General features: G+C 43.4%; 2 protein-coding genes across 6 annotated transcripts in view; both read right to left on the bottom strand.

Moving 5' to 3' along the window:
* The window catches only part of Mesr6 (misexpression suppressor of ras 6), a 764,580-nt gene that overhangs the window by 625,843 nt on the left and 120,892 nt on the right, over nt 1-17,845 (bottom strand). The window lies entirely within an intron of this gene.
* The window catches only part of LOC143208885 (uncharacterized), a 284,265-nt gene that overhangs the window by 159,493 nt on the left and 106,927 nt on the right, over nt 1-17,845 (bottom strand). For all 4 annotated transcript variants that reach the window (XR_013008995.1, XR_013008994.1, XM_076423804.1 and 1 more), the window contains one exon: nt 12,523-12,640. Coding sequence is in view for 1 of the 4 variants with exons in the window: in XM_076423803.1 (XP_076279918.1) it covers nt 12,523-12,640 (118 nt within the window). In the remaining 3 variants the exon portion in view is untranslated. The remainder of the gene's footprint in view (nt 1-12,522; nt 12,641-17,845) is intronic.

Genomic DNA, 17,845 nt, shown 5'->3' with positions numbered 1-17,845 from the left:
TTACACTTATGTATTATTGCGATAACAAAAGAAGTACTTATAACTGTATACCAAAAGTGGTCGCTAATGACCTCGATGTTAATGCGACCTTTATAAATAAACAATTTCAAAATAAAAAAAATAATCTCTGTGATTCTTTCTTCCTGCTATATGCCTCGTCCTTCAGCTTTCTTCACCTCTGAGAAAGTGTTCCCATCTTCTAATATTTATGCGAGATAGACAATAATGTATACGCTCCTTTTTTTCTTCTTCTTTGAATACAAGTCTCTTCTCATTTCTATCTTTTACGAACATACAAGTTTCTTTTGCTGCAACGTGTTAAATCTGTCATATAGACAATACTGTACACATAGAATTGTTTCTTCTGATATAACATTATTCTCCTCTGAGTAGGAGTCCATTCTTCTTTTGTAAATATGCTAGTTTCTTTTACTACCACGCGTTAAATCTGAGAAATTCTAATCTTCCTGCTGCACATTACTGTCTTCATATTTCTTCTTCTTCGTCTTCTTCGAGGATGAAACCTTCTTCTTTCGGTTATGAATATGTTATTTCTTTTGCAACCACATGTTAAGTCTGCGAGATGTACGCAATCATTTATACGATTCGTTCTTCGTGCTGCACATTACCGCCTTTACTGTCTTCTTCTTTGAAGATGAGTCTTTCCTCTTCATCTTTCTGGCTTTCATGAACATGCTAATTTCTTTTACTACCACGCATTAAATCTGTGAAATTCTTTCCTCCGGGATTCATTTTCTAGTTTCTCTTGCTACCACGTTTTAAGTCTCTGTTAAATGAACAATAATTTATACTATTCCATCTTCCTTCTGCACATTGCAGCCTTCATCTTTTTTTCTTTCGTGATAATGTCTTTTCCCCCGTTCGTCTTAGCTTCTGCTACCCCATTTGAAGCCTGTGAAGTAGACAATAATTGATGCTATTCTTCCTAGTTGATGCACACACAGTCTTCATGTTTGCTCTTCTCTGAAGACGAGTCTTTCCTCTTCTTCTTTTTAGCTTTCATGCTTTCTTTTGGTATTGCGCGTTAAGTCTATGCAATAAACAATAATCCACGCGATTACGATTTTCTCCCCCTCCGTCAGGGAGAGCTGTTTTCTCTTTTGACGCATCCCCCAAGCGCGCTCTTTACGCGGTGCGGCGCAGGGTAAAATGCGATCCTTTGGGCACGCGGAAATATGAATGTTCGGCTTTCGATTCATCCTTGGAGCGTCTAGCCAACGGGGGATGTGTATCGATGGGTCCGCTACTTAGCCGACACGGCGTAATTGTAATCACGCTAATGCGCCGCCTCGTTGCAGCTCGTTGCAGCAGCGCGTTTCCCCCGGGGGCGACGTCGGTTGCAGCTGTGCCACGCCGGTTCAATGCCGACGAGACACCTTTGGGATCGTTTGCCGCTGCGTTGACGCGATGCACCAGCCAGTGAAACCGAATGCAACTGCGACTGCGACGCAACGACAGCTTGCCACGGCAAATCACATTCGCGGGTTTGTTGTTTCCGCACCACTGTGCACGGTGAACAGTTAATCATTGCACGTTTCTCGAACTCTCCTCTGCGGAGAACTCTCTTCGAGACAGGCTTTTGTGCTGATTTTACAGTGGCACGAGCATCCATTCTCTCTCCCTCTGTCCCCCTCTTCTCTCTCTTTCGCCGACTCGCTCGGAAACGTTTCTCCCGCCGGTTATTTGGCCGCCATTGTTCCGACGTAATTACGGAACTAAAAGGTGTTTAATTTGGCGGTTAAATTGAGTTGGAGAACGCCGGAAGAAAAGGAAGGAGTAGAGAGGGCCAGCTCGCTTCTGTGGACACTAAGAGTCTTTTTCTTTTTGCTCGAAATAGTTGGCCACCCTTACGAGTCCGTAGAAAACAGTTAGAAAGCATTCTGCCTTGCTCTCGTTAGAAAATTGTTCCCTGTGCAATTTTATAAATTAGGCTCTCCTGTCTCGGTTAAGCCTGTAGCAGCCGCTTGCCGAGTAATCTGTAAAACGTCTCGTCAGTTATAAATGCTTCGATATCAGCGGCCCGCGCCCAAATAACCAATGTTCCGAATTCGCGATTCGAGAAACTGCTTACGAACGGTTTAATGCGATCCACTCGACTATTGTTCACGTGCGATCTTCAGCGAAGAGCCCGGCATGACCTAAAGACAAAGAAGACGTTCCGTCGACGATATTTTACGAAACCACTCCAATTTCTTCTGCGATTCGCGTGTGCACCGTCCCGGCTCCGGTGACTGGCAAAAAGTCACGCTCGAAAAGGTGGTCGCGGTTCGTTTAAACCGTCTCTCCTCTGACGGCTGCCAGCCCGGGAGGGGAGATCCTTGGATGGCTTCGGATAATGGCGCGACATATTACGCCATTTTGTAAAAGGGGAGCCTTGAAGAGCGCGCGAACTCACAATGCATAACAGTGGGCTCCGTCTCTCTCTTTTTCTCCTTCTCTCCCCCCCCCTCCCCCGTCTCGCTCCTTCTCTTTCACCTCTTTTCAACCCGTTCCATCGTTCCGTTCCTCATCGTGTGGGTGCGCCAGGTAATGTCGTAAATGGGTTGAGTCGGGCTTAAGGTGCCGTAGCCGGGATAACCATCGATGCATTAGAGAAGATGACTTCATTCGCGCCCGGTTGCGGCTGCTTTCGTTCAGCCCGTCCCGTGGTAAGTGGCCTGAAGAATGATAATGACAATGAGAACGGCGACGATGATCATTACGATGATACCACGGCGAGTCGTGGCCGCTATTATTTCAACGTCCAACCAGCCGCGTCTCGTTACGAGTCTCGGGACGGCTCATCATTGTTTCGGACCTGGCCCATCCGTCATGGTCTCCTTTCCGCGAAGCGGATTCGCTGGGAAATTGAGAACCCCTCGTCAGCGAAACTCTGTGTCCAATCAAATCCCTAAACAATTATCTTCCCAGGCACACGGTTTCCAAGAACTGCAAGCTCACCAGCAGTAGCTAGCCTCAGGGCTCGTTGGAAAGGATGCGGACACCAATTCTCGATCGATACTACATGCAACTTGTAGAGCACCGTGTGCGATGATCTATCGCAGGATGCTGCGAGCATGTGTCGAAAGCTTCAAGTGTGAAAACGTCAGGCTCATCAAGCACCGCAAGAAACATTGCATATTGGCGTAGTTAGTTAACGGAGCCGAGGACCGCGCGATGCGGACCAGTATCGGCGGTCACTTTTATCGGCGTCGCCGGTGAAACACGGATATTTTTATTCCTTCCGGCTGGTTATGGCGCTGGCGTATAATAGTGGCTTCAACTGCGTTCACAAAGTGGCGTAATTTATTGCGCCATTATGCCCGGCTAAGGAGCTGCTTGTTGCGAACGAAGACGACGACGACGACGAAGACTACAACGACGACGGGGACGCGGCGAGTCGCGTGCGTGCAGACGTGATTTAAGTTAAAGAGGATGACTACTGTGTCGCTATTACGGGCTCGCTATTGCGGGTCTGGCCAAACCAGGAATTTCCATCGACGGTACACGGGTTACAAATGCCTCGTTTACTTTTACTGCGCCCTTGCCACGAACCTTGCGAAATCTACGATGAAGGATCCGCTGCTGGCCGATCCGACAAGCCTCTAGACCTTCTTTCGCCGTTCGTGTCCTATACCAACGTCGTTCCGTATCTAAAATGAGACATAGACTCCCCGTTTTCCACTCCAAATTTCATCCTTCACTTACTCGGTCACAAACTGTACCGCATCCTCGACCTCTGCCCTTGCCCTTACCCTAGCTATGTCGTACGCAACCTTTCAATTCCTGGATTTAGTTTTAGGCTTCCTAACACCCTCCACTCAAGACTAGAACTTTCGTACAGTACAAATAAGGACCAAATCCTATTCCAAACACATCTTGACCGCCTTTTCCTCGCAAAGTATGGTTGCAGACATTTGGTTTTAATTTGCTTGAACAGATTTTGCCGACTAGGTAGCTTTTATCGGAATGCAACATGAGTGCCTCCCGTTGATTTCGAAGAAAATCTCCCGGCTAAAAGTTGGAATATTTGTTCGGCACGGTTCCATAGCACTTCAATGGGATAGACACCTGGAACGTGCGCTCGTTATTTGCTCAGCCGATCGTTAGAGGCACACGCTCGCCTGTCGAGTTAATAAGCGACGCTAAAGCGCGCGGATTTACGGGAATACGCATGTGAAACTCGCGGAGGAAACGCGTTTCTTCGACTCCCACGCTCCTGCATTTTACCTGGACAAGAGAAAGAGAGCGTGCATCGAGACCGAGCTGAACGACAGCGCCGTTCGATCGTGGACGATTCGTCGTGCACCGGTGACCCGCAGCTATGATAATATCGCGAGACCATGGTTGAATCTGTCGTAAATCTATCCTCGGCCGAGATACCATCGGAAAAATCCGTGCAGGTGCGTGAATTGGTCCGCTCTTGCGAGATTTACCTGTACGTATCTGACTACTATTTCTTACCTTCTCATTCTTCTAGCTCCAGAATTTATAAAGTAATTTTACATATGTCTGAAGGCATCAAATGACTTTAGTACCTCTCTGTCTAATTGGGCTGTCACATTTCTTAACAAAGTGCAGAATTACGACCGTTCAATTGAGCTGTTTAACGCAAAAAGGCTGCAAGTGAAAACTGTTAATCGTTGGATAACGAGGAATTAACACTAACCGTATTACGACCGGTCAAATGACCAGTGTCACATTTTTTTTAACTTTATAATTAGACTGCGGATCTTTATGCATTTATACGAAAATTGAGTGAATGAAATTCAAAATTGTTGGAAAATTTTAAAAATCGAAGATGTCAATGAAGATGTCTCTATTAAAATCATTCAGGTAAGGAACAGCATCCAATTTGGTTTCTATCTCTCGCAAACGATGCAGATGACTTTTATTTTGCATAAGGGTCCGCAGTCTACTTATAATTATTGAAGTTGCAAGAATAATTCCATTAGAAATTATTAGATGAATTTCTTCCTTCAAGCACATATTGTTTTTATAAAACATTTTTATAAAACAGTGTATAGCAGTCGCATTTTTTGCTCGGTACGGTTAGTGTTAAGTAAAAGTTTAGTAAAACAGAATAATATCGAAGAATGTTCCACATCAATATGAAACTTTAAACTCCACATGTAATTTGGACAAAGATTATACTACCAACATTGTCCTTAATTCCTTACGGTCCCAAGATAAAAATTGTTGGTTTTTACCCATTAATAAATATCTATTTCCTTCGACACTGTTTCGTGGTACTTGCATCTTCAACGTGAAACTTTAAACTTAAATGCAATTTGGACAAAGATAATGCTACACATCAACATGAAACTTTAAACTCCACATGCAATTTCGACAGAGAAATATCGGATCTTCTCGCGAACGAATGTGTGAACGTACACACTTCGTTGTCTCCGCAGGAATGACGAATGCTGAAGGTTGTGTAATTAGAATTTTTCCATTGAGGGAAGGCTAGCCGAAGACAATCTTCGGGAATCAGCTCAGATTACGTTGATGGCGGGACAACGAAGAATAGGAAACTGGTCGGCGGCGGGTACCTCGTTTCCGGCAATATATCAAGAGCGACGATCTAGCGGTTAAACATACGTGAACTACGAAAGTATTAATCATAACTGGCAATCAGATATTCGCCTGTGCGCCACGAAGTGTTGACGTGTAATCCTTATACATATAGCGGCTGGCTGGCTTCTACGAAGTTGATGCAAACGCAGATGTTCTTGCGAATGGAAATGTAACCGTTTCTGATGAATTGCGAAATATTAGCTTGATTTATCATCGGGAACGAATTTTTGCTCGTCCCCGTCCGTTCCCTCGAATTATTTAATAAATTATTCGACATCTTTCTCGCGCCGATTGACGCGGCATTTTTATTTCGGCCGAGCGGTCATTTTAATTGCATTAGAGTGGAAATGATTTTCGAGGTCGGTACACTTAATGTGTGCCGGACGCGCATGACGTCGTGAAACCCCGGCTCTACAGGTGATTAACGATATTTTCTTATTTCTTTTTGCATAGCGGTGCGCGCGCGCTTGCGTTTTCTTAGGGTGAGATTCGCACACTGTCGCGAAAAAAGGAAGCTACAAAGATTACACGAAGTTATGATAGTCGCAGGTGAACCGGGCGTAAAAACTACTGCACACAATATACATTTGAAGAGTCGGTCGGTGGGATAATGAGAATCGCAATCAAGGGAGGCTGTATGCAGGCGATGATCACGATCGCCCAGGGCCTCAGTTTCGATTGCAAACAATTTATCTTTCGTGCTGTCCGCCGGCAACTATAATCAAGGAAACATCACAGGAAAGGACAGGGTCCGGGGCAGTTACGCCGAGGAAAAGTATCCAGGATAAAGCTAAAGGGAATATGCTCGGTCACCGGAAATGACGGATATCGTCACGCCCTTCCCATCGGAGTCCTCTCCGGCTCGCTTAAAAGTCGTAATAACTCCTCCTCCTCATCCTCTCTATTTCTCTCGGCCGGTTGATCCACGCAATAAACCACCGACCAAGAAAAAGCGAGTCGATTAAGAGTAATTACGCAATTAGCCTTTCGCGCGGCCGCCGGATAAAATATGAAAACTAATTGTCAGTACGCCGCTGCGAGACCATCGCTCACCCGGCTGAATTACGATGTAAAACTGGCTGCCGTGGGTGGCATAATTCAGTTCAATTACATGTGCCGCGAAAACTGGGATACGGCAATTTCACCACATGCTAATGAAATTAACAATTTAATCGACGCGGACGGAGGAAACGCGAGGGAACGCTGCCCGAGACTTTCTGAATAAATAAGAATAGCGCGGCGCGGCGGCAAGCTCTGCGTGTTATAAATATTCCGAGCCGTCATGTTCTAACTTTTCAGACTTGCACATAATATTACAAAGTCGAACGAGGAAATGTTACTTTGTTACTTACGAATGCATGTGGTATTTGCATTTTTGTGGAAATTGAAAGACACATCCGTTCAATGTAATAAGAAGAAATAATACATCATTTGGTAAGCAGCAAGTTTAACTTTTAATTACTCGCATATAGTATTTACAATGTCAGAACTTGAAATTTATTAGTAGACTGCGGATCTTTATGCATTTATAGGAAAATCGAGTAGAAGAAATTGAAAATTGTTGGAAAATTGTTAAAATCGAAGATGTCAGTACATGATTTCTCATTAGATTTCGCAGTAGATTTTTACATATAATTCGTACATGTATGAAATACTAATTAAACAGCAGTCTCATTCGTCCAGATACTGATTACCATAAACTAACGGTATTACGATTAATATTTATTTCGATGATGCTACCTATAGCAATGAGAAGCACCATTATGGCATAATTTACTCCCAAAAAGGCAAACTATTAAAATTTTATAGGGTTGAAGTATTTATGGTGCGCACTCTACAACATAATTTAGATCTCATCACTGAATTAATTTGAATATTCATCGAGTTTGTAATTAAATTGTGGATCTTCTTGCACAGTCTTTTAAAAATTTTATAGAACTCCGAGAAAAATAAAATAAAATAAATTATACCAGAAGAAATTTATTTTACAGCTTATATTTAGTAGAGCTTGTATTACAATAGGAACCGCACAAAGTCTAAATAAAATCAATCTTGTTATTTTTATAAGGGAAAATGTGTGTGTGTGTGCAGTTACTTCTAAGGCTCGGTAGGTTTAGTGTTAAATTAGCTCCGATTGCGAAGGGTTAAAATCACATCTTTTTAAAAAGAAATGTATCAATATTCATACAATAAAAACAAATCATTGAACATTTTTGTTAAAATTATCGTCCTGTTCCGAGAAACTAATAGAATTGAAGAAACGCGCGATTTATAACGAAAAGTGAGTTGGATTGAGAGAGCCGAAACGGCGACAGAACCGACTCGGTTGTCAGTTACCTCCACCTTTCAAATTAATAGAAATAAATTTCAATGTGATTATACCGTGGCACGTAATGTACTGTATAATAGTAACCAATTTGAGAAGAGCACGCCGAAAACCAGCGGCGAGCGAAACCAATAATAAGGTGTTCATGCGGAGCAACACGAAATGAAAGAAACGTCGAAACGATCTCGTTAAGATTGGCTGGCCCAGCTGCCAGCTGCACGGCGTATTGACACAGAAAATTTACTGTGTGTCGCGAGGACCACTCATTATTGGGCCACCTGAGCCACGTTACTTATTCCCAGCGTGCCATTTTGTCGGTCGGCCGAAATTTTTTTCAAAAACCGTGACTGCCGCGCCGTGGCCAAGCAGGGGCGAGCAAACGTCATTATCATCCTTCCTGTTTCTTCGGTCCTTCGTGTGTCAATGTGCATGTACAGGGTGCCCTAATAATTCTACATGAGAAAGCGCATCGAAAACATAGAACAAAAATTTTCGAAACAAAGCTTTATTTCCGAGGAGATCTTTGTAAACACTCGAAGTAGAAACGGTCAGCCATGATCAGACGCACAGTGGGGTATTTGGGCCGAAAAGTCGGAAAAAAGTCGATCAAAATGTTGCTAAAGTCGTACAGTTTTTACTGTCCGACGAGTTAAAGGTCTGAAGAATAAGGTTTCAGTATTGTTTTGTTTTAATTTGTTCACTCGTGAAGTATTCTACTTCATCGAAAGTCAAGAGATTTTGTAGCACGCTTTGCGTTCTTAAACAGTCGCTGAAAGAGCGTTCATTCATTAGCGATTTTCAAGTGTTTTAAGAAAATTGTTTACATTCTTACATTGCAGAAGCTTTTCAAGTGGGTATACAGAGCACTTTATCACAGATATAATTAATATTTCAACATGATCGATCATTCTATAAGTTTTTTACGATTATCAAACTTCATTAACGATTTTGATATACTGTTGAGTAATATCCGGTGCTACATTTGATATCATTAGATTCTATAGAGGTTTGTGATGATAGTGCAAAAGGAATTAGTCATAGATTTGCACAGATTCAAGACTTATAACCAGACAGAGCGAAATAAAAATTTCTTTCTTCTTTTAATTATCTGATTAAGCTGAAACCAATACACTGATGTCCTTAAATCTTTTTAATATGTCCACTGCTTTAAATTGTGCTTATCCATTTTTGCCATAAATGCATAAAATCCGCAGTTTATTTATAACGAATTTTTAAGTAGAAATGGACATCAACAGTCGCAGCGTGCGTTTCCTGATGAAGATTACTAGTAAGAATTTACTTGAAATATATGTATATACTTATAAAAAAGTTTTGTGACCCACATACTTAGTTTTAAGATAATAAATTACACCATTTCAACATAATTTACATGCAAAAACAATTTTTTCCCGCTCTTCGTTGGAATCACTCCATTATCACGATTTTTCAAGGGTTTCCGATAATCTGAAGAGAAAATGTTTCGAACAAAAGTTGAAACGTATTTGAACATCTACAAACTTCTATGTATCAAATTACAGAAAAAATTTTCTTCGTTACAAAATAAAAATCATTTTAATTTTTTGATTTCATAATGACGTTAAGATGAATTCAACGACCGCTATATCATGAACATGAGCCCATAAACACCACACTATGAGACGGCTGAATTGATGTCCGATTTTCTCGGAAACGGAGGCTCGCAATAGAAAATGTAACGTCACATTTCCGGTGCGTCTTTTCGCGTAGGATCGTCCCGGGTAGCATAAATTTTCGGACACCCCGTGTGTTTCGTGCACGCGTGCACGCAGAGGAGCCTTAATCTTCCCGCGGGGATCTCGTTGGCTCGCTAAACGCGGTCTGCTCTCGATCGTAATTTTCGATCGTGTCGCCTATATGTTGGCACGTGTCCTGTCACCGCGCCGCTCGTTTACGTCGCATCGTGTCGCGTGCATCTGCGTGCCCTACGGCGTGCCCGATCGAAAATTTTAATAAAACTGTCTTGCCGATCTCGCCGGTCGATTTCGTGTCGTCGGCTTCGGACGCTCGCCGGTCGCGTGACCCTTGATCGACAGGGTCGAATTGAAGACCGTGGCTTGCTTTGTCCTTCGAATCAGGACACCCCGTACTCCTTTGATCGACCGATTACCCGGTATCGATCGTCGATCTAACATATTATGGGACGGCAGATGATGCTTCATAACCGATATCGGCAGGAAATCCGCGGCGATATATGCTGATGCGAAGATATTATAACTTGGCAACTCGTTTTCTCGATAAAGAGGTCCTACAGAGCTGAAATAACGTAGTCGTTGCAACCTCGCGAAGCTGCCAACATCGGCAGAGAGTCTCACGAGGAAAATGCTCCGGAGCACCGGGGCGAATCTTGTAATTATTTCAATTAAAAGGACGAACGCGACCTCGTTACCTAAGCGACGCGTTGCGAAACGCTTCTTCCACTCGCTCGCCGATCGACAAAAGGAGTCGTACCGGTGAAGCCGACTGGGAACACCGGGATCTTTCGTTTCGACGATTCCAAGATCATCGAGAGAGTGGATCGTTCAACCCTAGATAGCCATCGTGCTGGATAGCTCGTTAACGAGAAACGTATTTTCATAGAAATACTTCGTAAGGAAACTTTGAGAAGCAGAAATTCAATAAAAATGTGCTTTTCTTTCCAACCAAATTTCAGTAAGGTGAAATACATGTAATTCTAGTCAGAAATTCTTGTGTTCTCTAAAAACTTTGTATTTCAACGATCCATTATCGTCGCAAATGCATAAAATCTGCTGTCTACGCCTAGACTAGATTAGATGCGAAAAATTTGTTTCAAGAAAACGAGCTACAGTCAGTAAACTTTTAATGAAATTTTAGGAGTTCTAACTGAACATTTTACAGAGGCATGTTCAAAAAATTCAATTACAAGATTCCGTAAAAAAGGATATCGCTATCCTCGATCAAATAAAAGAAATGCCTACCGTGAGCCCTAAATGATGCCATAACCAAGGTAAAAAATAAGCATCCGCAACTCGGGCTCATTAGAATTGGGGAACAGCACGTTATCTTAATATTCGACATTAGTTATTATATTACTCGGAAAGATTGAACGGTACAATGAATCACCCCGAAATTCCGCTCATTTCCAAGGTAGATAACGAACCGCATGAAATATTATTTCAAATGTAATCTTGGATCTCGCGCGCGCGAAGTAATATGCACACAGCGATATCCCTGTTATACATGTAGACTGTACGGATACACTGCCGCACGAAAGTATGTGGACAGTGGTAAATTTTTGGGAATCGATCACACATTCTATTAAACGATGTTTATCAATCAATTCACTTTTGTGTGTCTATTAATAGTATTAGCAGATATAGTCTTGTTTGAATCAGCACCTAGATTGAACGCTATGTAAATTCAGAGAAAAGAAATAGTTACAGTGTTAGTAATAGTATTAGTTGATTATTAGACTGCGGATCTTTATGCAAACTAAAAATGTTTTGCATTGATTATGCTTGATTTTACTCCTTAACGACTTTGTTACATGAAAAGCAACATTACAACAGTTTTGAATTTCTTAAATCTTTTACTGTTTCATGTTTCACCTAACCAATTTCTTCTTAAATGCATAAAGATCCGCAGTCTATTGACTATAAACTATTGTTAAACATCCACATTGCGAAAGAAACTTTCGGGCCAATCTAATACCTACTGAAAAACGTTGTTGTTCGCAGGGCAGATTGAGATCGAATTTTTATCGATAATAATTATTAAGCAGCGGATTTTATGCATTTATGACAAAACTAAGTGGGTATAATTTAAAATAGTACAAACATTAGAAGAATTTAAGAATATTCTTATATATTATTTTCAGCCCACTAAACGTATTAAGAGGAAACCTGCCGTTGTGACATGGTTAAGAAAATGTCGAGATACTTTTGAGCAGCAGTGTACCAGCCACGGGTACAGTTTACGTCGAGGAGAGATTCGAATCTGAACTAAACCGAGGAAGCACCTGCGCTTTAAAGCCGATCGCGACACCGCTATCTGCGGGATCGATAGTTCACGAAATCGTCAGGTGACGGTAACCCGCGCATCGTAGCCCGTTTAGCTAGCATAGAAGCGGTTAATAATAGCGTGATATAGGGGCGGTGCATGGGCAATTGGAGAATCTTCCCCTAGGATCTCGGTTCACAGCCGGCGATCAAATATTTATAGAAACCTGTCGGTTGTGTATGGGGGCAGACCTTTTTATCTCGCAAAACGGGAGACCGGGGAAAGAGAGATGGAGAGAGAAAGAGAAAGGGAGAGAGAGAGAGATAGAAGACACGGAAGGTCGGTCCTTGGGAATCGAACCGATACCGATCGTCGTCTCGACGTAATTAAAGCAACAAATTCTGGAATATAGCCGGCGGCGGCGGCGGCGGCAGGCGCATTGGCGCCCGTTGACCAAGCGTTCCGTTTCGTTCCGTTTCGTTTCGTTTCGTATCGTTCGGTGATCGGTCTTCCTGACGGATCGGTACAGGTGCGCGTCTCGATATGGGACTATGGGTGTCCTGGAGCACCCGGTCCCAACAGGCCAACACACAGGCCGCAATATGACCGCGCGAATAACTTACGATCTCTCGCAGTCCTTTGTAATTATTGGGCGAACGCCAACGACCCAATTAACTCCCTGTCCTGCCGGGTCCTTTGTCTCGTTATCGATCTTGGCCGGGCATCGAAACAAACAGTTACCTAAACAAAAATTCACGCACTGTTATTCAATACAATTTTTCCGTTACGGTTCTTGCATATGAAATGTTCGATTGTAAATGTGTGAAGCGTTTTGATAAAGAAATACTGTAGTATAGCATGCAGGTTTATTATATACAATCTTATCATACGAAACCGATTTCCAAGGTCCTATCTGCAGGTTTTATTTGGATTCCTAATTTTACTTTCGAATAAAGTTTATTTCAATGTCGATCAATATGATTGTCGTGTAATCTTCTTATACAAGTGAAAAAATAAATATCTGGATATGAACCCCTTGCCTTACAATTTTACAACGCACAACGTTAAAATTACAACGTACTACGTTCATTTTTCCTGACGTTCTATATGTATATGCAAGGGTCGATTCTAAGTCAATTTTTATTGCAGTAAAATCAATGTGAAATGGATGGTTAACGGAGGGTTAACCCTTTGCACTCCTTTGTCGAGTGTGACTCGACATCAGAGAAAGAAAAATGTAAATAAAATGGGTTTTTATATGTATTTGGTTCTTCCTTTATTTACTTATTTACATTATCAAGAGAAACATTGAATCGTGCTTCTCCTCGTGATTAATTGAAACACGTTGGTCATAGAAATTAAATATATCACCTTCCTACAAACCAACCTACTATTCAAAGTCGAAAGAAACGTTCAGATTTCGAAGTTCGAGCATCTTCGAGTGCGAAAGGTTAACTATCAGTCTGTTCCTCCAGAGAGGAAATTCGCGCTTGGCTAAGGATCGTTAAAAATAATAGCGGCAAAAATGCGCCGGCGATTTCTCGGGGCAGATAAGATCTGGAGGTAGTGGAGGGCCTGTTTAAAATCGTATAAAAATTCCGGGGAGCGTTTCGTGTAGGTAACGAGGCAAAACCGATATCGCCTACCGGAGACGTAGCATGCTCGCCATTTTTTTCCGGTGGTCCGAATGGATTGCTCAGGGTGCACGTGGCGCTCGACGCCTCGTTAAGGGCTAACCTACGACGTGCTACCGTGTAAAACCGTGGAATGCGGATCGTCCGGCAGCTGCGAGAGTACTTTGCGACAGCGGACCTTTGCCGAAGGGATACGTTTTTTTCCTCCCCCCCAAAGAACTAGCCGTTTTCTCGCGGCCATCATGCGAAATCGAGAGAAAACGACTCCGAGGCTCGAAAAAGGGCTGCGGGTTTATCGCCGGGTAATATCGAACCGTTGATCCACCTTGTGCTACATATACGGGCATCTCCTGCATCCTCCAGGTGCACAAGCGCCTCCGTAACTGTCGATGGAAAGTGCCGGACAAATATGGGCCAGTTGGAAATGTCAAGGTACACGCGCCCCATTAACTCGCCCCTAAATTATTCATTTCATTAATAACTTCATCTCGGTGCCAGGTCCGAAGCCGCTGGTAATTCAGTGTCCCCCTAAATGCCCACCGGATATTAATCAGTCCCTTCACGGAAACTCTGCAGATTAAATTACGCGCTTGTAATCGGCCGACATTTTGTAAGGTGCGCCCATTAATTCGCCGATCTGCTTAGCCGACAAGTCGATCGTATTAACTGATCCTTGAATAGACTTATCTGCATGCAAATTTTACATCTTCATATCACCAAAATAAGGGCAAAATCCTTCGTGTATTTAAATCCTGGGTTACTCTGGGTTTCGAAGATTTCAATCATTTTTAACCTGAATTTATCTTCATGAAGACATTTCGTTTTAATGAGAGTTTAGATGCGTTTTTAAATATACGGGCAGTTCAGTTGGCTTAAAACTGAATGCTTTTTCAGATTGCTACAATATTTCGACCCTGTTTAGAGTACTAACTTTGAACTTAGTATCTGCGACAGAAGTACGTATTAAATATTGGTTGTAGCAGAAAAACGTGCGATGGAACTTTATAAGTAAAGTACTAATACACAGATCTTTAAATAACGGTAAAAAATGTTTGATTTTTGGCCAGGATTTCGGTCAAACTCGCCATTGTGCGCCGGCAGCAAGGGTAGCCTTAAAACCCCGGATATTCCTCGGACTGGCACAATGTTTCTAGAAAGCGTTAGTAACCGGCAGCAACAAGCGTCCGTATTGCTCGTGGACATTGTATCTCCGTGCAATAAAGCGGCTGGCAGTCCAGTTGTGCAACGTTCCGTCCATAAAACAGACAATTTGCATAACAATCCGCGGTCCGGTGTAGAATCGTCGCGGAGCGTACGTGTTCGTAATGGAAACGAAGCGATTGCCGGCGGAGGCTTCCGCGCTCCTGAGAACGCGGCTTAATGACCGAGGCATCGTCGTTGATTTACAGACTGCGGCGCGCGCCGCAGCAGCTTTGTCTTCCGGGATCGGCTCGTTAATAAAACTTTCTGTAATAGAAGGCTTCGTCATGCCCGTCCCGGCTCTCTGCTCGTTTCTCCGCTCGGCGACGGCATGCGCCTGTTTTATTATTGAAAACCGCCATAAAGCTGCGCGCACGCGGATAAGCATTCCGCGCGTACACGAGAAGGAAGAGGGAGGACCGATCATGCGAACAACGCTGGGGTCATCGGCGGGCACACCGATAAGAAACGGGTAGGTACGGGGCGGGAATTTTAAATTTGTCGCGTGCCGACAATCCGACAAGCCACGCCGGCTGCACCGCACCTTACCGCACCGACGCGATTCGAAACCGCTAACCGATTATCTGCTAATCCGCTCGGAGATCGATCGGTCTACCACCAACGGAACTTGTACCGTCTGTGATCGATGCTAAACGGTACACGAACCGATGTCTCGCGTAAGCGAGATAACGTGCCACGTGACGGATCGCTGTGAAATTATAATCGGCCTTTTCACTCGAATCTACGAGCCCGAGGATCCATCACCGCGGCGCAGAATCCGCGATGCCATTGTAATCGTAAACGGAAAAGGAATCGACCTTAACCCCCTACCGGTCGGTGGTTCCACATCGCTGTTCGACCCCTGGAACTCCTAACGGTGTGGCTTCTCCATCCCATAAGTCTTCTTTTTCGATAGTTTGGTCATTATTGCGGATTTTTTGCATTCATCGTAAAAATGAATAGATCAAATACAAACTTGTAAGGACAATAGCAGAATCGAATGACGTTGGTACATTATTCTCGACGGAACGACGTATACATAGTTACTGTTAAATCAGTGCATAATTTATGTTGACTGTTACATGCAACAACAGTTTGATTTCGAAACACTAGATTGACATTGAATTTTGTTTTTATTGTACGTCGACTGCAGATTTTTATGCGAAATAAAAATTGTCGACTGTATGTACTCAATAACTTTAATAATACGGAAATATAACAATGTTCTGAAATTCTGCTTCTGTCTTCACAGTTTTGTTTTCCACTGACAACATTTTCGCAAAAGTGGAAAAAGTGGATCTGGTCTTAATTGAATAGGTTCCAACGAAATCGCACTGTTCCGCGAAGGATTGAGATCGTCCTTAGCCGAGCGTGAACCAAAGTCACAAGTAAGAAAGACATTGGAGGTGCGCGAAGGCCCGGCGAGTTTGCAAATGGTTTCGAGAAGGGTCGAAAATGAAAAAAGGCAAGGCAAGCGTGGCTCGTTAAAAGGTTACGCCACACCCTGAACGGCAAAAGGAGGAACGGGCTCGCTTAAAAGGCTCGTCCAGCCTCTAGGAATTTTCATGGTCCTGGTCAGCGTTGGCAGCATCGGATCGGTTCGCCACAGTGGGCAGTCCTGTTGCTGTCAGTACACAAGAAATATAGTCGTACGCATAGGAGCATGCGAGGCATAACGACTACACGCAGAAAGCGGGTATCGCCGAGGGTTGGCTACGGCGGCTCGGCTAATTACACGTAATTATCGTTACGAGAACGAGCATTGTGGACGAAAGAAGCAAACCGAGGAGAAACGCGATCGCGCGCTCAAACGTTCGCGCGCGCACGGTGATGCGAGAAGCAAGAAGATGGAAGCCCGCTACCGAAATGATCCGAAAGGACGGACAGCCTGTTGTTACCGTGGTAGCGCCTATTGAATTATTATACTGCCTTCTTGCGCCGCGATCGCAGGGTTGGCTGACTTAACGGCCCGCGAGAATTCGAGTGTGAGGGTAAATAACATTGACGAATGGGCGCCTCATGTGTGGGCAAAACATATGTAAAAATTTCAACCCTATACCTCGACCGGGAGGGCTGTTATGGGGTAGAATACTTATTTTCCCTATTTAAATAGCGGACAAAAGTTGAAGACGATAACTTTTTTAATATTGTACTATACGATTTGAACTTCTTCGGGAAGCTAGAGCAATTAGTTTACTAAAGGGTGTGAAAAGAAATTTTTTCAAAAATTACAATTGATCGGAATTGTTGAAGAAATACTAAAAGTTGATTTTTTAACTTTTTTATGTGGGCCTATATTGAAAATTTAAAATCGGTCGACGTTTGTAGCTCATTGCAAGTATATGTATCGTTCATATAGTAGAAAATGTTCTCCTGCGAACAACGTTAAACATAAGGTTGCAAACAAAGCCTCCCAATATACGAACTGCGCAACTTTTAATAAACAAAAAGTGGGAAGCAGGTAACGAGCTGGACGATAGAGAAATCACGAGAGTTGATCGTAGATGCTAATCGAATCCCCCCTCGGTGTCGCAATTAATTTCCATACTGAATAGGAAAAAAAATGACTAATGGCCAGGTTAAAATATCCGGGACGATGTATCGCCGATAGGGAGTCGGTCGGCATTAAACTGAAATTAAGCGACGGTCCTATAGTCTCGGAGGATTGAACGTGAAACGCGGTGCGCTGCACGCAGGTTCATTTTAGTCTGTGCAGATGTCTTGATGCGCGCGGCGAATCTCGGCGAACCAGGAAGCCGCGGGATTTCAGCGTTTCGTTTCACGGTAATGAATTCGCAATTCGTAACAGCCAGATAACATTGCGAAAGATCGCGTGAAATAAACTCGTTACCCCGGTAATCTCGCGATGCATCTGTATGATGGATTGTGAGAAACAAACGGAGCACTCTCGGCGCTGTCTTTTGTTTGCTTTCGAGCGTGCCCCGCGGCGAGCATCGTTTTTCGGACACCGACGAGGCGACGGAACGAAGGAGAGGACGATCTCGATCGGCGTTTACACGCGACCGAATAATTTCAAAGGGCGGTCCGGTGACGCGTTAATTAATTATATGTGTATATGTGGACAGCCTTCGAGAAAACAGGTCCCGGCAAC

This window comes from Lasioglossum baleicum, chromosome 5, assembly GCF_051020765.1.
Source record: "Lasioglossum baleicum chromosome 5, iyLasBale1, whole genome shotgun sequence".
Lineage (NCBI taxonomy): Eukaryota > Metazoa > Arthropoda > Insecta > Hymenoptera > Halictidae > Lasioglossum > Lasioglossum baleicum.
The sequence above is the reverse complement of the archived record's forward strand: the minus strand, read 5'-3'. Positions and strand labels throughout refer to the sequence as shown.